General features: G+C 41.0%; 1 protein-coding gene across 1 annotated transcript in view; it reads left to right on the forward strand.

The window, feature by feature from the left end:
* LOC126282360 (myrosinase 1-like) overlaps nt 1-16,513 on the forward strand; it is a 36,295-nt gene extending 19,782 nt beyond the window's left edge. The window contains exons 5-8 of the mRNA XM_049982018.1: nt 6,516-6,631; nt 14,401-14,535; nt 14,617-14,723; nt 16,396-16,513. Of these exons, the coding sequence (XP_049837975.1) occupies nt 6,516-6,631; nt 14,401-14,535; nt 14,617-14,723; nt 16,396-16,513 (476 nt within the window). The remainder of the gene's footprint in view (nt 1-6,515; nt 6,632-14,400; nt 14,536-14,616; nt 14,724-16,395) is intronic.
* Nucleotides 16,514-17,392: the final 879 nt, after the last annotated feature.

The raw sequence follows: 17,392 nt of genomic DNA on the forward strand, positions 1-17,392 counted from the left end.
TAGGTACAACCACAATGGAGGGGTATCTGTTGAGAGGTCAGACAAACGTGTGGTTCCTGAAGAAGGGCAGCAGCCTTTTCAGTAGTTGCAAGGGCAACAGTCTGGATGACTGACTGATCTGGTCTTGTAACAATAACCAAAACGGCCTTGCTGTGCTGGTACTGCGAACGGCTGAAAGCAAGGGGAAACTACGCCCGTAATTTTTCCCGATGGCATGCAGCTTCACTGTATGATTACATGATGATGGCGTCCTCTTGGGTAAAATATTCCGGAGTTAAAATAGTCCCCCATTCGGATCTCCGGGCGAGGACTACTCAAGAGGATGTCATTATCAGGAGAAAGAAAACTGGCGTTCTACGGATCGGAGCGCGGAATGTCATATCCCTTAATCGTGCAGGTAGGTTAGAAAATTTAAAAAGGGAAATGGATAGGTTAAAGTTAGACATAGTGGGAATTAGTGAAGTTCGGTGGCAGGAAGAACAAGACTTCTGGTAAGGTGACTACAGGGTTATAAACACAAAATCCAATAGGGTTAATGCAGGAGTAGGTTTAATAATGAATAGGAAAATAGGAATGCGGGTAAGCTACTACAAATAGCATATTGAACGCATTATTGGGGACAAGATAGATACGAAGCCCACACCTACTACAGTAGGAGAAGTTTATATGCCAACTAGCTCTGCAGATGACGAAGAAATTGAAGAAATGTATGATGAAATAATAGAAATTCATCAGATAGTGAAGGAAGACGAAAATTTAATAGTCATGGGTGACTGGAATTCGGGTGTAGGAAAAGGGAGAGAAGGAAACGTAGTAGGTGAATATAGATTGGGGGTAAGAAAGGAAAAAGAGGAAGCTGCCTGGTAGAATTTTGCACAGAGCACAACTTAATCATGGCTAACACTTGGTTAAGAATCATGAATGAAGGTTGTATACATGGAAGAACCCTGGAGATACTAAAAGGTATCAGATAGATTTAGGAACCAGGTTTTAAATTGTAAGACATTTCCAGGGGCACAATCTATTGGTTATGACCTGTAGATTAAAACTGGAGAAACTGGAAAAAAGTGGGAATTCAAGGAGATGGGACCTGGATAAAGTGACTAAACCAGAGGTTGTACAAAGTTTCAGGGAGAGCATAAGGGAACGATTGACAGGAATGGGGGAAAGAAATACAGTAGAAGAAGAATGGGTAGCTTTGAGGGATGAAGCAGTGAAGGCAGCAGAGGATCAAGTAGGTAAAAACGCGAGGGCTAGTAGAAATCCTTGGGTAAGTAAAGAAATATTGAATTTAATTGATGAAAGGAGAAAATATAAAAATGCAGTAAATGAAGCAGGCAAAAAGGATTACAAACGTCTCAAAAAATGAGATCGACAGGAATTGCAAAATGGCTAAGCAGGGATGGCTAGAGGAAAAATGTAAGGATGTAGAGGCTTATCTCACTAGGGGTGAGACAGATACTGCCTACAGGAAAATTAAAGAGACCTTTGGAGAAAAGAGAACCACTTGTATGAACATAAAGACCTCAGGTGGAAACCCAGTTCTAAGCAAAGAAGGGAAAGCAGAAAGGTGGAAGGAATATATAGAGGGTCTATACAAGGGCGATGTACTTGAGGACAATATTATGGAAATGGAAGAGGATGTAGATGAAGATGATACTGCGTGAAGAATTTGACAGAGCACTGAAAGGCCTGAATCGAATGAAGGCCCCCGGAGTAGACAATATTCCATTTGAATCACTGACGGCCTTGGGAGAGACAGTCCTGACAAAACTCTACCATCTGGTGAGCAAGATGTATGAAACAGGCGAAATACCCTCAGACTTCAAGAAGAATATAATAATTCCAATCCCAAAGAAAGCAGGTGTTGACAAATGTAAACATTACCGAACAGTCAGTTTAATAAGCCACAGCTGCAAAATACTAACACGAATTCTTTACAGACGAATGGAAAAACTAGTAGAAGCCGACCTCGGCGGATCAGTTTGGATTCCGTAGAAATACTGGAACACGTGAGGCAATACTGACCTTACGACTTATCTTAGAAGAAAGATTAAGGAAAGGTAAACCTACGTTTCTAGCATATGTAGACTTAGAGAAAGCTTTTGACAATGTTGACTGGAATGCTCTCTTTCAAATTCTAAAGGTGGCAGGGGTAAAATACAGGGAGCGAAAGGCTATTTACAGTTTGTACAGAAACCAGATGGCAGTCGAGGGGCATGAAAAGGAGGCAGTTGTTGGGAAGGGAGTGAGACAGGGTTGTAGCCTATCCCCGATGTTATTCAATCTGTATATTGAGCAAGCAGTAAAGGAAACAAAAGAAAATTTCGGAGTAGGTATTAAAGTCCATGGAGAAGAAATAAAAACTTTGAGGTTCGCCTATGACATTGTAATTCTGTCAGAGACAGCAAAGGACCTGGAAGATCAGTTGGATGTAGAGGCACATATCACCAGGGGTAAGATTGATACTGCCTACAGGAAAATTAAAGTTACCTTTGGAGAAAAGAGAACCACTTGCATGAATATCAAGAGCTCAGGTGGAAACCCAGTACTAAGCAAAGAAGGGAAAGCATAAGGGCGGAAGGAGTATATAGAAGGTCTATACAAGGGTGATGTTCTTGAGGACAACATTATAGAAATGGAAGAAAACTGTAGATCAAGATGAAATAGGAGGTATGATACTGCGTGAAGAGCATGACAGAGCACTGAAAGACCTAAGTCGAAACAAGGCCCCAGGAGTAGACAACATCCCATTAGAACTAATGATAGCCTTGGGAGAGCCAGCTCTAACAGAACTCTACCATCTAATGAGGTAGAGGTATGAGACAGGTGAAAGAAATACCCTCAGACTTCAAAAAGAATATAATAATTCCAATCCCAGAGAAAGCAGGTGTTGACAGTTGTGAAAATTACCGAACTATCAGTTTAATAAGCCACGGCTGCAAAATACTAACACGAATTCTTTGCAGACGAATGGAAAAACTGGTAGAAGCCGACCTCAGGGTTAGATTAGTTTGGATTCCGTAGAAATGATGGAACACGTGAGGAATTACTGACCCTACGACGTATCTTAGAAGAAAGATTAAGGAACAAAAATTAGTCTTCTAGCATTTGTAGACTTAGAGAAAGCTTTTAACAATGTTAACTGGAAAACTCTCTCACAAATTCTGAGGATGGCAAGGGTAAAATACAGGGAGCGAAAGGCTATTTACAATCTGCACAGAAACCAGATGGCAGTTGTAAGAGTCGAGGCACATGAAAGGAAAGCAGTGGTTGGTAAGGGAGTGGGACAGGGTTGTAGCCTATCCCTGATGTTATTTAATCTGTATCTTGAGCAAGCAGCAAAGGAAGCAACATTAAAATTCGGAGTAGGAATTAAAATCCATGGAGAAGAAATAAAAAATTTGAGTTTCGCCGATGACATTGTAATTCTGCCAGAGACAACAAAGGACTTGGAAGAGCATTGGAACGGAATGGAGAGTGTGTTGAAAGGAGGATATAAGATGAACATCAAGAAAAGCAAAACGAGGATAATGGAATGTAGTCGAATTAAGTCGGGTGATGCTGAGGGAATTAGATTAGGAAATGAGACACTTAAAGTAGTAAAGGAGTTTTGCTATTTGGGGAGCAAAATAACTGATGATGGTCGAAGTAGAGAGGATATAAAATGTAGACTGGGAATGGCAAGGAAAGCGTTTCTGAAGAAGAGAAATTTGTTAACATCGAGTATTGATTTAAGTGTGAGGAAGTCATTTCTGAAAGTATTTGTATGGAGTGTAGCCATGTATGGAAGTGAAACATGGACGATAAATAGTTTGGACAAGAAGAGAATAGAAGCTTTCGAAATGTGGTGCTACAGGAGAATGCTGAAGATTAGATGGGTAGATCACATAACTAATGAGGAAGTATTGAATAGGATTGGGGAGAAGAGAAGTTTGTGGCACAACTTGACCAGAAGAAGGGATCGGTTGGTAGGACATTTTCTGAGGCATCAAGGAGTCACCAATTTAGTATTGGAGGGCAGCGTGGAGGGTAAAAATCGTAGAGGGAGACCAAGAGATGAATACACTAAGCAGATTCAGAAGGATGTATGTTGCAGTAGGTACTGTGAGATGAAGAAGCTTGCACAGGATAGAGTAGCATGGAGAGCTGCATCAAACCAGTCTCAGGACTGAAGACCACAACAACAACAAGACCTATAGCATTTGGCTAGCAGGGAGATGTGTACAGCAGTAGCGAATTTGTACAAACGTTCATAGTTCCTCAGGTATACATTTCGAGCCCATGTATGACGGCATTTTTTTCTTTTTTTGGTCCATACTACCACCTCTGAAAGTTGCTTCCCCTACAATCTTAGCAACGACAGTACCGGTACATGATTCCACTAGCAGAACTTATAACTTTCGACTCCTTCGCTTCCGGCACAAGGGATCCATACCTCAAGTTGATACATTTAGCCTTTCGCATCATCCTAGAAAGTTGATAACATCATAGAAATATCATATATATTTACAGGTGCCGAAGCCTGACACCGACGCCCTGTAGCGTCGTTTGATGTAAAACTTGAGCTACTAAGTCCCCTCTTCAACCTCTATAATTGTATGTATGTATCCACTACGAAATAAGACACAAAGGAATTACAGACATGGGCTGTGAGCAGACATAGATTTAAATCCATGTGAAGTGTTGAATCACTCCCCGCTCTCAGCCAATGTCCGTAATTCCTTTGTGTCTTCAGTCATAGTGGCCGTTGGATCAAAATTGTGCCTGTTCTTTCGGACATGTCCGAAAAAGAAAACACCACACCACACCACACACACACACACACACACACACACACACACACACACACACACACACACACACACACCACATGGTAAGGATATTTAAGGATTCTAGATTCGAAAGAAACAGAGATTGTTCACTTGCATGGGGACACTGGAGTCAGAGCTATCGGTTGGAGGTTGACTGGGAATTGCATACATCGCTGTATAAAAAGAAAATGCAAGAACACCAGCAACTTCCCTATTATTGTCGGATAATTCCACATTTTTCCCCTCGTAACCTCGGACCTTTCGCCCTATAGATCCAAGGGATTCTCCAGTGTTATACGTTAGAGTCCCAGTTTCCTGCATTTGCACTTTTCTCGGATGAAACCGATTTCTCCATAGACGACATCCCCAATAGTTTTAGTATTCAGGTACGTACCGCCCCATTACAACTGTGATGATCGGCCAACACAGGTTTTCGGCGAACTCTTAGCCGTATGTAGGCAGTGACTGGTTAATAGTTGTGTGGTGTCAGGCTCCTTTCCGATTAATACCACCATCGTACACTGTACTTCTGCGGGACATACTCCCTCATCTCTTCTAAGACATCACATTTCAGCTTGTGCGACATGCCGTTAAGCATCAGCCCTGAAAGTGAGGAGCATCACCACGGGAACACGCTGTGCAACAAATTTTCGTACCTCCGTATACGCAACAGTGCAAAACTGTGTGGTTCGGTACAAAAAGCGGCACTCACATAAGCGTGTGAATGGCGTCAATGGAAGTCAGTGAAGGTCGGAATATGACTGATTTGCCTTAGATTTTCTCTGATCACGAGTCATAGTCGAAAAACTTAATCAACAGTAGCGTTTGCGAAACACTTTAAAAAGTGCTTGTTTCCCAAAAGCGGTAAGAGAAATCGTACAGATTTTATACTAGCGCGACAATACTCCGCACATAAAGAAAGACCAATGGCATCCTGATACCGAGAAAACCAAGTGAATCACGCAGAGTTAATTTCTCGAAGCCTCTGCCAAGTCTCCTTTAGAATGAACTACTGCATAGGTTACTCTACAGATTTGTTGCTTCAAAACACCAGGACATCTTTCCACCTTTCACCATGAAGAACGGGAAAACACTGTACTATCAGTACCTTGCAACTTACCTAAGGCCTTTTCGATGGTTAAACAGTGTAGCAGTAGCGCAGTAGATGCACACACTTCTACACACTTGACTTCTATCTTTTGACTTAAGGTACACGAACTGAAGTGATATTATTCGAAAAAATTCATGTCAATACTGAGCACTGCTTTATGAATGTCGATTACTAATCGCTATTTTTAACATATCAAATGGTTCCTAGAAGCTTCAATACATAGTGACATTTGGCAATTTAATGCCTTTAGATTTGGAAGCTATTTGTTTTTATTCGTGATTTTAATGATTCTTCTAATATACTCTTTTAAGAAACTTCGAAATATATATATTATCTGTAAGTATTGCAATTCCTTTTTCTTATTATTAATTGCTTTTTGGAGAGAAATAGGGGCTACTCTAATAAATATTGAAGTAAAAAAAACCACTTTCATAAATTTTCCTTTTGTTAAATATGCTTTAGCTCAGCACTGATTACTTTCTTATGCATCTGTCTAGGCTATATCACACACATAATCAAACAAATACTTTTTAAGGTTGGAGCAGTCGTTTATCATTTTGCTAAAACTGACGGAATGAACCGTGTGACAGGTTCGGCCGACTTCTTTGGAATGATCCACTTCGGAACGAATTTCGTGACGCCAGGTGTCACAGTCGAATCACGTTCTAAAACGCGGGATTCTCCTGTAATTACATCGTCTCGTGAGGTAAGTTCAAATTACTGCTTGTACGAAAGTATAAGGGATCACAATGTGTTAGCGTAAATATTTTAAACGGTGCCTAGCTTTCACAGATTGACGTTCACAAGCATAACAAAACTTTGACAGCACATTCGGTATTGCTGACGGCGCATATCCTGTCCATTGGAAATCGTCGAAATGTGTATAATATGTTCTGAAGATGACATTCTCGAAGAACTTCGAAACTTCTTTCATATCATTATTCGTTATCACGGCAGTGAGACGGAGGTGCTGCGTGTGAAGGCTTAAGAACAAAGGTATTCAGAATATTCTGGGCTGAAAAATCGCGAATATGTTCGCAAGCTAACATTATTGTAGAAGAAGTTGAAACAAGAAATGAAGCTGATGATCCGTTACATTGCTGACACACTGTATTAAAGAGAAGCGTGTTCATCTCCGGCATGGTAACTCAGCGTGTTCGGTGGGAGGGTAAGCTGCCCTCTGTAATAAAAAAACTGAGTGAACGGATCAATGATGAACTTGAATGGATGTCATGTGATATCTGTCTCGAACAAATGCAACGAGCAATAACGAACAAAATGAGATCACAGAAAAAGGCGTAGCATCTTTGATTAATAATCAACACGTCCTCGGTCCCGCAATCGCTTGAATTTCAATAACCAGCATTGGCGACCGAAGACTTCCGGCATAAGAACTCATCCTCATTTTGCCAACAGTATTGTCAAAGAGAACGGAGGACAGTGTTCAAAGCACTCTCTTGCCTTGGCATGGGAAACTGCCCTTAAAGACGAAAGAATCAGCAATAATCAATGGCACGAGGATGCAGAAAGCAATGGAAACCACTGCAATAAAGACACACGACGTGTATACACAGAACATATGGCTTGTAATTGAAAAAGTTTCATGATGTTCTCACCATTGGCAAATGATTCCGGAATAGTCCCACATTGGGATCTTCAGGAGGGAACTGCCAACGAGGAGGTGACCATGAGAAAAAGATTGAATAACCAACTAAAGGAAAAAGTTCTACAAGTCGGGGCGCGGAATGTCAGAAGCCTGAACGTGGTAGGGAAGCTAGAAAATCTGAAAAGGGAAATGCAAATGCTCAATCTAAACACAGAATGGGTCAGTGAAGTGAAATAGAGAGAAGACAAGGACTTCTGGTCAGATGAGTATAGGGTAATATAAAAAGCAGCAGAAAATGGTTTAACGGAAGCAGAACTCGTCAGGAATAGAGGGGAATGGCGGAGAATGTGTTACTGTGAAGAGTTAAGTGATAGGCTTGTTCTTATCAGAATAGACAGGAAACCAACACCGAAAACGATAGCTCAGGTATAGATACCGACATCACAAACTGAAGATGGAGAGAGAGAGAAAATAAATGAGGATACTGAGAGGGTAGCCCATTACGTAAAGGAAACGATAATTTAATAGCCATCGGGGAATGGAATGCAGTTGTAGGGGAAGGAGTAGAAGAAAAGATTACAGGACAATATGGTCTTGGGACAAGAAATGAGAGAGGTGAAAGGCTAATTGAGTTCTGTAATACATTTCAGTTAGTAACAGCGAATACTCTGTCGAAGAATTACAAGAGGTGGAGGTATACGTGGAAAAGGCCAGGTGATATCGGATGAATATGGGACGATCTCAGCTAGAGTACATCATGGTGAGGCAGAGATTCAGAAATCAAATATTCGATTGTAAGGCGTAAGTAGGAATGTAAATAGACCCAGATCAAAAATTGGTGATGATGGAGAGTAGGTGGAAGTTTACGAGACTAGGCAGGAAGAATCAATACGCAAAGAAGTGGGTACGGAAGTACTAAGGAATGTCGAGATACCGTTGACGCTTTCTGAAGCTACAGATACATCAATAAGGAATACCTCAGTAAGCAGTACAGTTGAAGTCGAATGGACATCTCTAAAAAGCGCAATCACAGAAGCTGGAAAGCAACAGCGAAGAACCCGTGGGTAACGGAAGAAATACACTACTGGCCATTAAAATTGCTACACCACGGAGATGCGTGCTACAGACGCGAAATTTAAGCGACAGGAAGAAGATGCTGTGATATGCAAATGATTAGCTTTTCAGAGAATTTACACAAGGATGTGCCGGTGGCGATACCTACAACGTGCTGACATGAGGAAAGTTTCCAACCAATTTCTCATACACAAACATCAGTTGACCAGCGTTGCCTGGTGAAACGTTGTTGTGATACCAGGTGTAAGGGAAGAAATGCATACCATCACGTTTCCGACTTTAATAAAGGTCGGATTGTAGCCTTTCGCGATTGCGGTTTATTGTATCGCGACATTGCTGCTCGTGTTGGCCGAGATCCAATGACTGTTAGCAGAATATGGAATCGGTGGGTTTAGAAGGGTAATACGGAACGCCTTGCTGGATCCCAACGACCTCGTTTCACTAGCAGTCTGGCATCTTATCCGCATGACTGTAATGGATCGTGCAGCAATGTCTCGATCTCTGAGTCAACAGATGGAGACGTTTGCAAGACAACAACCATCTGCAAAACAGTTCGACGACGTTTGCAGCAGCATGCACTCTCAGCTCGGAGACCATGGCTGCGGTTATTCTTGACGCTGCATCACAGACAGGAGCGCCTGCGATGGTGTACTCAACGACGAATCTGGGTGCACGAATGAGAGAACGTCATTTTTTCGGATGAATCCAGGTTCTGTTTACAGCATCATGATGGTCACATCCGTGTTTGGTGACATTGGAAGCGTGTATTCGTCATCGCCACACTGGCGTACCACTAGGCGTAATGATATAGGGTGCCATTGGTTACACGTCTCGGCCACCTCTTGTTCGCATTGACGGCACTTTGAACAGTGGACGTTACATTTCAGATGTTACAACCCGTGGCTCTACCCTTCATTCGATCCCCGCGAAACCCTATATTTCGGCAGGATACTGTGCGGCTGGTCCCGGCGGAGGTTCGAGTCCTCCCTTAGGATAATTTTGGTTAAATAGTGTTTAAGCTTAGGAACTGATGACCTTAGCAGTTAACTCCCATAAGCTTTCACACACATTTCATTTCATTTTTCGGCAGGATAATTCACGACCGTATGTTACAGGTCCTGTACGGTCATTTCTGGATACAGAAAGTGTTGGACTGCTGCCCTGGCCAGTACAGTCTCCAGATCTCTCACCAGCTGAAAATATCTGGTCAATGGTGGCCGATCAACTGGCTCGTCACAATACGCCACTCACTACTCTTGATGAACTGTGGCATCGTGTTGAAGCTGCATGGGCAGCTGTACCTGTACACGCCATCCAGGCTCTGTTTGACTCAATGCCCAGGCGTATCAAGGCCCTTTTTACGGCAAGAGGTGGTTGTTCTGGATACTGATTTCTCAGGATCTATGCACCTAAATTGCGTGAAAATGTAATCACATGTCAGTTCTAGTATAATATATTTGTCTAATGAATACCCCTGTATCATAAGAATTTCTTCTTGGTGTAGCAATTTTAATGGCCTGTAGTTTACTTCAGTTGATCGACAAAAGAAGGGAGAACAAAAATGTTCACAGAAACTCAGGAATACAGAAATACAAGTAGGTGGAGAATGAAATAAATAGAACATGCAGGGAATCCAAGACAAAATGGCTGCATGAAAAAATGTGCAAAAAATCGAAAAAGAAGTGATTGGCGGAAGGAGTAACTCAGCATATAGGAAAGTCAAAATAACCTTCTGTGAAATTAAAAGCTAGCGTGGTAGCATTAAGGCTGCAACGGAAATTCCACGGTTAAATTCAGAGGAGAGATCAGATAGGCGTAAAGAACACATTGATAGCCTCTATGGGGGGGGGGGGGGGGGAGGTTTTGTCTGATGTGATACAAGAAGAAACAGGAATCATATAGAAGGAACAGGGAATCCAGTATTAGAATATAATTTAAAAGAGCTTTGGAGGACTTAAGATTAAATAAGGCAGAAGGGATGGGTAACATTCGATTAGAATTTCTTAAAACATTGGGGGAAGTGGCAACAAATCGACTATTCATGTTGGTGCGCCATTATATCTGACTTCCGGAAAATTGTCGTCCACACAGTTCCGAAGACTGCAAGAGCAGCCAGTTGCGAGAATTGTCGAACAATGAGTTTAACAGCTCATGCATCCTAGTTTCTGACAAGAATAATATACAGAACAATAGAAGAAAAATTGAGGATTTGTTAGATGACGATGAGTTTGGCTTCAGGAAAGGTAATGGCACCAGAGATGCAATTCAGACGTTGCTCTGATAATGGAAACAAAACTGAAGAAAAATGAAGACATCGGATTAGTCGACCTGGAGAAAGGGTTCTACAAGGTAAAATGATGCAAGATCTGAGAAAACAGGAGTAAGGTATAGGGAGAGACGGATAATATGCAATATGTACAAAATCAAGAAGAGAATAATAAGAGTAGACGACCAAGAAAGAAGCGCTCTGATTAAAAGGGGTTCAAGACAGGAATGTAGTCTTTCGCCCATACTATTCAATCTGTACACCGAAGAGGCAATGATGGAAACAAAAGAAAGATTCAGGAGTGGAATTAAAACTGATGGTGAAAGGATATGAGTGATACGATTCACTGATAACATTGCTATTCTGAGTGAAAGTGAAGAAGAGCTGCATGATCTGCTGAATGAAATGAACAGTCTCATGAGTAGAAAATATGGATTGAGAGTAAATCGAAAAAAGACAAAAGTGATGAGAAACGTAACATCCGGATTGATGGTCACAAAGTAAATGAAGTTAAGGATTTCTGCTACCTAGACAGCAAAATAACCAATGGCGGATGCAGTAAGAAGGACATCAAAAGTAGAATAGCTCTGGTAAAAAAGGCTTTCCTGGCCAAGAGAAGTCTACTAGTATGAACCGTAGGCCTTAATTTGAGGAGTTAATTTCTGAAAATGTACGTTTGGATCATAACGCTGTATGGCAGTGAAACATGGACTGTGGGAAAACCGGAAAAGAAGAGTATCGAAGCATTTGAGATGTGGTGCTGCAGACGAAGGTTGAAAATTAGGTGGACTGGTAAGGTAAGGAATGAGTAGGTTCTGCGAAGAATCGGAGAGGAAAGGATTATATGGAAAACACTGACAGGAGAAGGGATTGGATGATTGAACATCTATTAAGACATCAGCGAATGACTTGCATGGTACCATAGGGAGCTATAGGGGGCAAAAACTTTAGAGGAAATCTGAAGACTGATACCTCAAAAAAATAAAAAATAAATTATACTTCATATTACGATTAAATCGATCGAAATGGTAGGTCTCTGAAATACAATACACATTATTTGTATGAAAATCTACAGTATAATGTTAATTATTTTTGTGGCATTTTAATTTCTCTTGCATACAAAAGAACTAAGTTAATCCCTATCTAGCAAACAAAGGATTTCATAAATTAAGTTTGCCACTACACCATAAAACTCTCTGCACGCAGTGCTGCGTGTAAAAGAATTATCTGGGTGTAATAATTTTAAGAGAAAAGACGCCAGTCCTGCTGCTGATATGTCTCAAGACATGGACAGATATATTTTTGCTCAAAAAAGCCTGCAATAATAAAGCCCAAATTTGGTTTACACAAAGTGAAGTTTTCAGCAACAAAATATTCTATGCAGTCAATGAAATCAAACTATGTGCTCAACTATTCATTAAGCGCAGCCTCGCATAGAAATTAAAGACCCGGCGTGCATAATAGAGCTGGTATCATATGAAAGTAATTTGAAGATACCATTAACTGTAGCCAATGACCTGCATACAAATTCTGCAGATGACACTAGAGTAATGTAAGAATCTGATAAAGCCTAGACATTTAGCAACACTTGCACATAAGAGAGATATAGTAACATTATGGCATGAACATTAACTATAATACGAAGCCTAGGAAAATTAGAGTCTGACGTACTTCCATGTAAATTATAACTAACCGAAAATAACTGTTTCTGTCAACAAGAGAAAAGACGCCAGTCCTGCTGCTGATATGTCTTAAGACATGGACAGATATATTTTTGCTCAAAAATGCCTGCAATAATAACGCCCAAACTTGGTACATATCTACTATCTAAAATAACTTTTTTACGTAGTCCACTACGGGTGGGGTGGAATGGGAATGGGAAAGAGTGAAACGTAAAAAAGGAGTTCGGATCAATCGATAATACTGTCGAATGGATAGTTTTGAAAGTTGATGGACACGTCACTGGCCCTATAACTTGCAGTCCGAAGTTTAATCAAACAGAACAAATAGAATGGAAAAACCGTGTAGAAGCAGATTAAAATAAATTAAAGTTTATTGGAATTTGTTGTATTTACAGAGCCTTACGTTCTGAGAAAACGCTCCAGTTCCTAAGGTTGCTGATGCATGCTTGCGCGGAGGCGCTGATATCGGTAGTGTTTGTTCAAACCCGGCGATAGAAGACATTTTCACAGCCAGTATTTTGCTTCCAAGAGGAAGGGGGTTGAAGCGTAATGTTCATGGTCACCAGACATTATGCCATTGTGGTGAATTAAATTCCATCTCACACTGCAGTGTTTCGTGGGATGAGGGAGTGACACTGGCGACGAGGCCCGTCCCTCGAAAAGGAAAGCTACGACCGACTGCCACTTGGTGGTTTTGTAGAGCTTTAGCCTATGTGTCGCAATCGGGTTTTACCTTCTGCCTTCCTTTTATCTGTAACAATCGCTACTGCACAAGGACTCACTATATTTATGAACATGACTCTTGATACTTTGCAATAGGTCGGAAGAAGACAGCCCACCTCCATTAGTAACCTGCTGATGACGGCAATACAGGATTCTCTGATCGGCTCCCATATTTCATTTCGTTAGTAAAGGACAAATTTTGACTTTTTCTTCTAAGAATCGCATCGCTTGTATATGCAGACTCCTTATACTGTGAAAATGTGAGGGATCAAGAAAAGTAAGATTTTGTAATTAGTACACAGTATTAACACTTTTAAGAACACCCAAAGAAATTATTGGATTTTACACCAAGGATAGATTTCAGGCATTTTCCTTTCACATAAGGTTTAGAAACATTAGATGTTAGTAACTGGGCAACGCCGTGCTGTAACTAGGGACAGAAATATTTTAAATCTTTTTTAACTATTAAATTTGGTAACCGCATTAGCTGTTTGTATTTCCTTTATTACAGGATTGCCGGCCGCGGTGGTCTCGCGGTTCTAGGCGCGCAGTCCGGAACCGTGCGACTGCTACGGTCGCAGGTTCGAATTCTGCCTCGGGCATGGATGTGTGTGATGTCCTTAGGTTAGTTAGGTTTAAGTAGTTCTAAGTTCTAGGGGACTAATGACCACAGCAGTTGAGTCCCATAGTGCTCAGAGCCATTTATTATAGGATTATACACAACCGGTTTCGCAATTAATTGATAGCATCCGAAGTTGTATGCGTGTAACTAGTTTAACACTTCTTTTTAAATACACGGTCTCCCATGAGTAGTGCAAGCTGCTGGTACGGACCAGCGATGTAAAACCATGTGGCTTATGGGCGTATTTGTTGATCTTTATTTTTAAAAAATGTATGTTAAACTAGTTGCACGTATACATCTGAGGATACGATTATATCATTAAAAAACCGGTTGTATATAGTCCTGTAACATAAGAACTGTTAACAGCTAATGCGGCTACCGCAAGTTTTTCAGTACACTTCAGTAACTTTTCAAATATGTATAATATTTCTGTCATGCATCTAAGCTGTGGATACCCAAACAGTAAAATCGTATGTTGTATGATAAGTACCTTAACTTTCAGACATATCCTTGGGGATTGCGGAGTCAACTGAACTGGGTTGCCAACGAATATCCAGGATACCCAATCTTTATAACAGAGAACGGTATGTCTAATTCTGGAGGGCGAAACGACACTGACCGCATCGAATTCTATACTGTAAGTACGATTTTCCACACGGATATAGCGAACATTTCCATATTCCTAAAGTCATTTCATTATCAGCAATGTTTTTTCTAGGGATACCTAGGAGCTGTACTAGAAGCGATATACACAGACGGTGTTCCGGTTATCGGACACTTGGCATGGAGCCTCATGGACACCCTGGAATGGAACGCGGGATTCACGTGAGTAATTGTGATACATTCATGTGTTAAACGAAATAATATAGAAAAACAAACACATCCACAAATATTTAAAAAATGAAGGTACTTACGTTTTTATGTATGTATGTTCCCCATCTCCTCCTAAACTACTGGACCGATTTCAACGAAACATTCAACACGTATTTCTTTATAAATACTGTGGCGCTGAAAACCACGTACCTATCAAAGTGGTGAGGCTGGGCCTGAAAAAGCACTATAGCCAAAGGTGCGCGAGTACCTACAGTTTGTTCATCTGGTATTTCAGAATGACAGCACTTACCGACTTTTAACAAACATTGCACAAAACTTCATACCTTAACGTATCTTTTTCTTACTCATATTTTGCAGACAGTATTCACATATACTATTGAATGTACCAGGGAAATTACATCATCGTTTATGGCAGAGAGTTTGGCAGATATAACGTTAGAAATACTGCAATGAATGCAAAAGTGCGCATTATTATGACGTTTACATTTATTACTTCTCTGCTAGTAAATCTATTCCCAATATAGTTCACAGACAGTATCCTCATCTGCTGTTGAATGTATGGCAAATAGTTCAGGAGGTATGACATCAAAGACTGAGACGCGTGAAAAACTCCTCCATCGTGGATAACATTTTAATTTATTGTTTGTTTGCTACTATTTCTATTCACAACTCACTGCAGAGACATTAGCCACATACGCCACTGGGTGTACGTGCTAATTTATATCATTGTACGACACATAATCAGGAGATATTGCGTTACAAACATTGAGCTGGGACAAAATGAAACCGCAGGGCAAAATACTATAGACATACAGGAGATATATGTGCGCAAATATGAGTGAAATAAGTTAAATACAAATGGTTCAAATGGCTCTGAGCACTATGGGACTTAACATATTAGGTCATCAGTCCCCTAGAACTTAGAACTACTTAAACCTAACTAACCTAAGGACATCACACACATCCATGCTCGAGGCAGGATTCGAACCTGCAGCCGTAGCACTCCTGCGGTTCCAGGCTGCGGCGCCTAGAACCGTACGGCCGCCGCGGCCGACCGTTAAGGAAATGTGAAATATGTTTGAAAAGTGTGTAAGCGAGTAATGCGACTGGCAGGAAACCCATTCTAAATCCCTAGCACGATTTCACTCAAATTGTGTGCACATATTAGTTATATCTGGACAGAAAAACTATGGGCGCGAGAACCACCTTCCTTCTATTGGATTGGGAATGATAACGGGGCGAGAGAAGAGGTGATGAAGATATCGACAGAGATAGAGGGGGCAAAAGGACAGATACAGGAATAGACGCGAGGAGATGAACAGAGAAAGGAAAGAGGAGGAGATAGACAGAGAGGAGAAGGAGGTGGGCAGAAAGAAGCGGGTGGAGGAGATGGATTGAGGGAGGGGAGGAGGAAATGACCAGTTGGATGGATGAGAGGGCATTAGTAAATGTCGACTAGTGCCTGAATGTGTGGAATATGAAAATGACAATCCGAGGCTGGTACTGAGTACAATAATACTCGTGGTTGCTGTGTTGGTAGGTACAATGTAGCCAGCAGTTTCTCTGCTCTGTCTCATCGCATATTATTGACAGTATCATTTCAGGTGTGGATCTGTAGTTCATGACATTTAATTACATGATCACTCTCATGTTTTCTATGCAGAGCTAAGTACGGGCTGTACGAGGTGGATTTCAACAGTCCAAACCGGACGAGGACGCCCAAGGATTCAGCCGGAGTCATGGCGGAAGTCTTCAGCAGCAAGCAGTTGCCCAACCAGTAGGAGGTCCTGTCTCACCTCCCGAGGCTTGTAAATCAATCTGTCAACGCAATTTTTAATAATCTCACTTCAATGATACAGTGCAGTTATATGAAGTAACACATTTATTGTCCGCAACTATTGAATTTAAATATTTCCAACCACTGCCTGTGTAATAAATTTCTGAAAAGGAACTTTGGTCTCTTCTTCTTTTCACTTTAATAGGTACAAAAGAGAGTAGCAGGAGCAGGTAAAAGTGGCAGTTTATTTCCCCCGTAGCCTCACTTGAAGAACGAAATACTAAAATGAAAGGCAACAACAAAGCAGTCGTTGAACTGATTACATACAGAAAATCTACATACACACTGTAATCTACATCTTTTTTCATCGTACGAAATTGGAGATCTTCTTTCCCTTTAAAGACTGATGCAAATTGAGAGGAAGAGTACAGGCATTGTTTTATAATTTTATGAACTGAAACTACGTGCTGTAAACCAACGCGGCTTGTTTGAGAAAAACCTTAGTTCTACTGCTTATTACTAGGCTCATAGCAGTAAGCAACGACTGACAAGCAACAACAGGAAACTGGCTGAAAATGTGACAAGTGTGTTAAAATTCGCATTATAACCGGGTCGCACTCCAATAAAACATGTGCTTATATACTTTGTTTAGTGTATATGTATTACCAATGCTATCGGAAGAACAGTAGAGTATTGTTGCAAATGACCGCACGACAGAAGCTTTTAACACATGACTGAAAGTAATTCTATCCACAATGAAAAGCTTCCGGAATCTTTTGTGAACCGCCTCTTTCCCAAAATTCGAAGAATTCGCTACTTAAAATTCTTTGAGCCTGAAAAATTGATTGACTTTTTTACACCTTCGGGCATAAATGATAGAAAT

Source organism: Schistocerca gregaria, chromosome 7 (genome assembly GCF_023897955.1).
Source record: "Schistocerca gregaria isolate iqSchGreg1 chromosome 7, iqSchGreg1.2, whole genome shotgun sequence".
Lineage (NCBI taxonomy): Eukaryota > Metazoa > Arthropoda > Insecta > Orthoptera > Acrididae > Schistocerca > Schistocerca gregaria.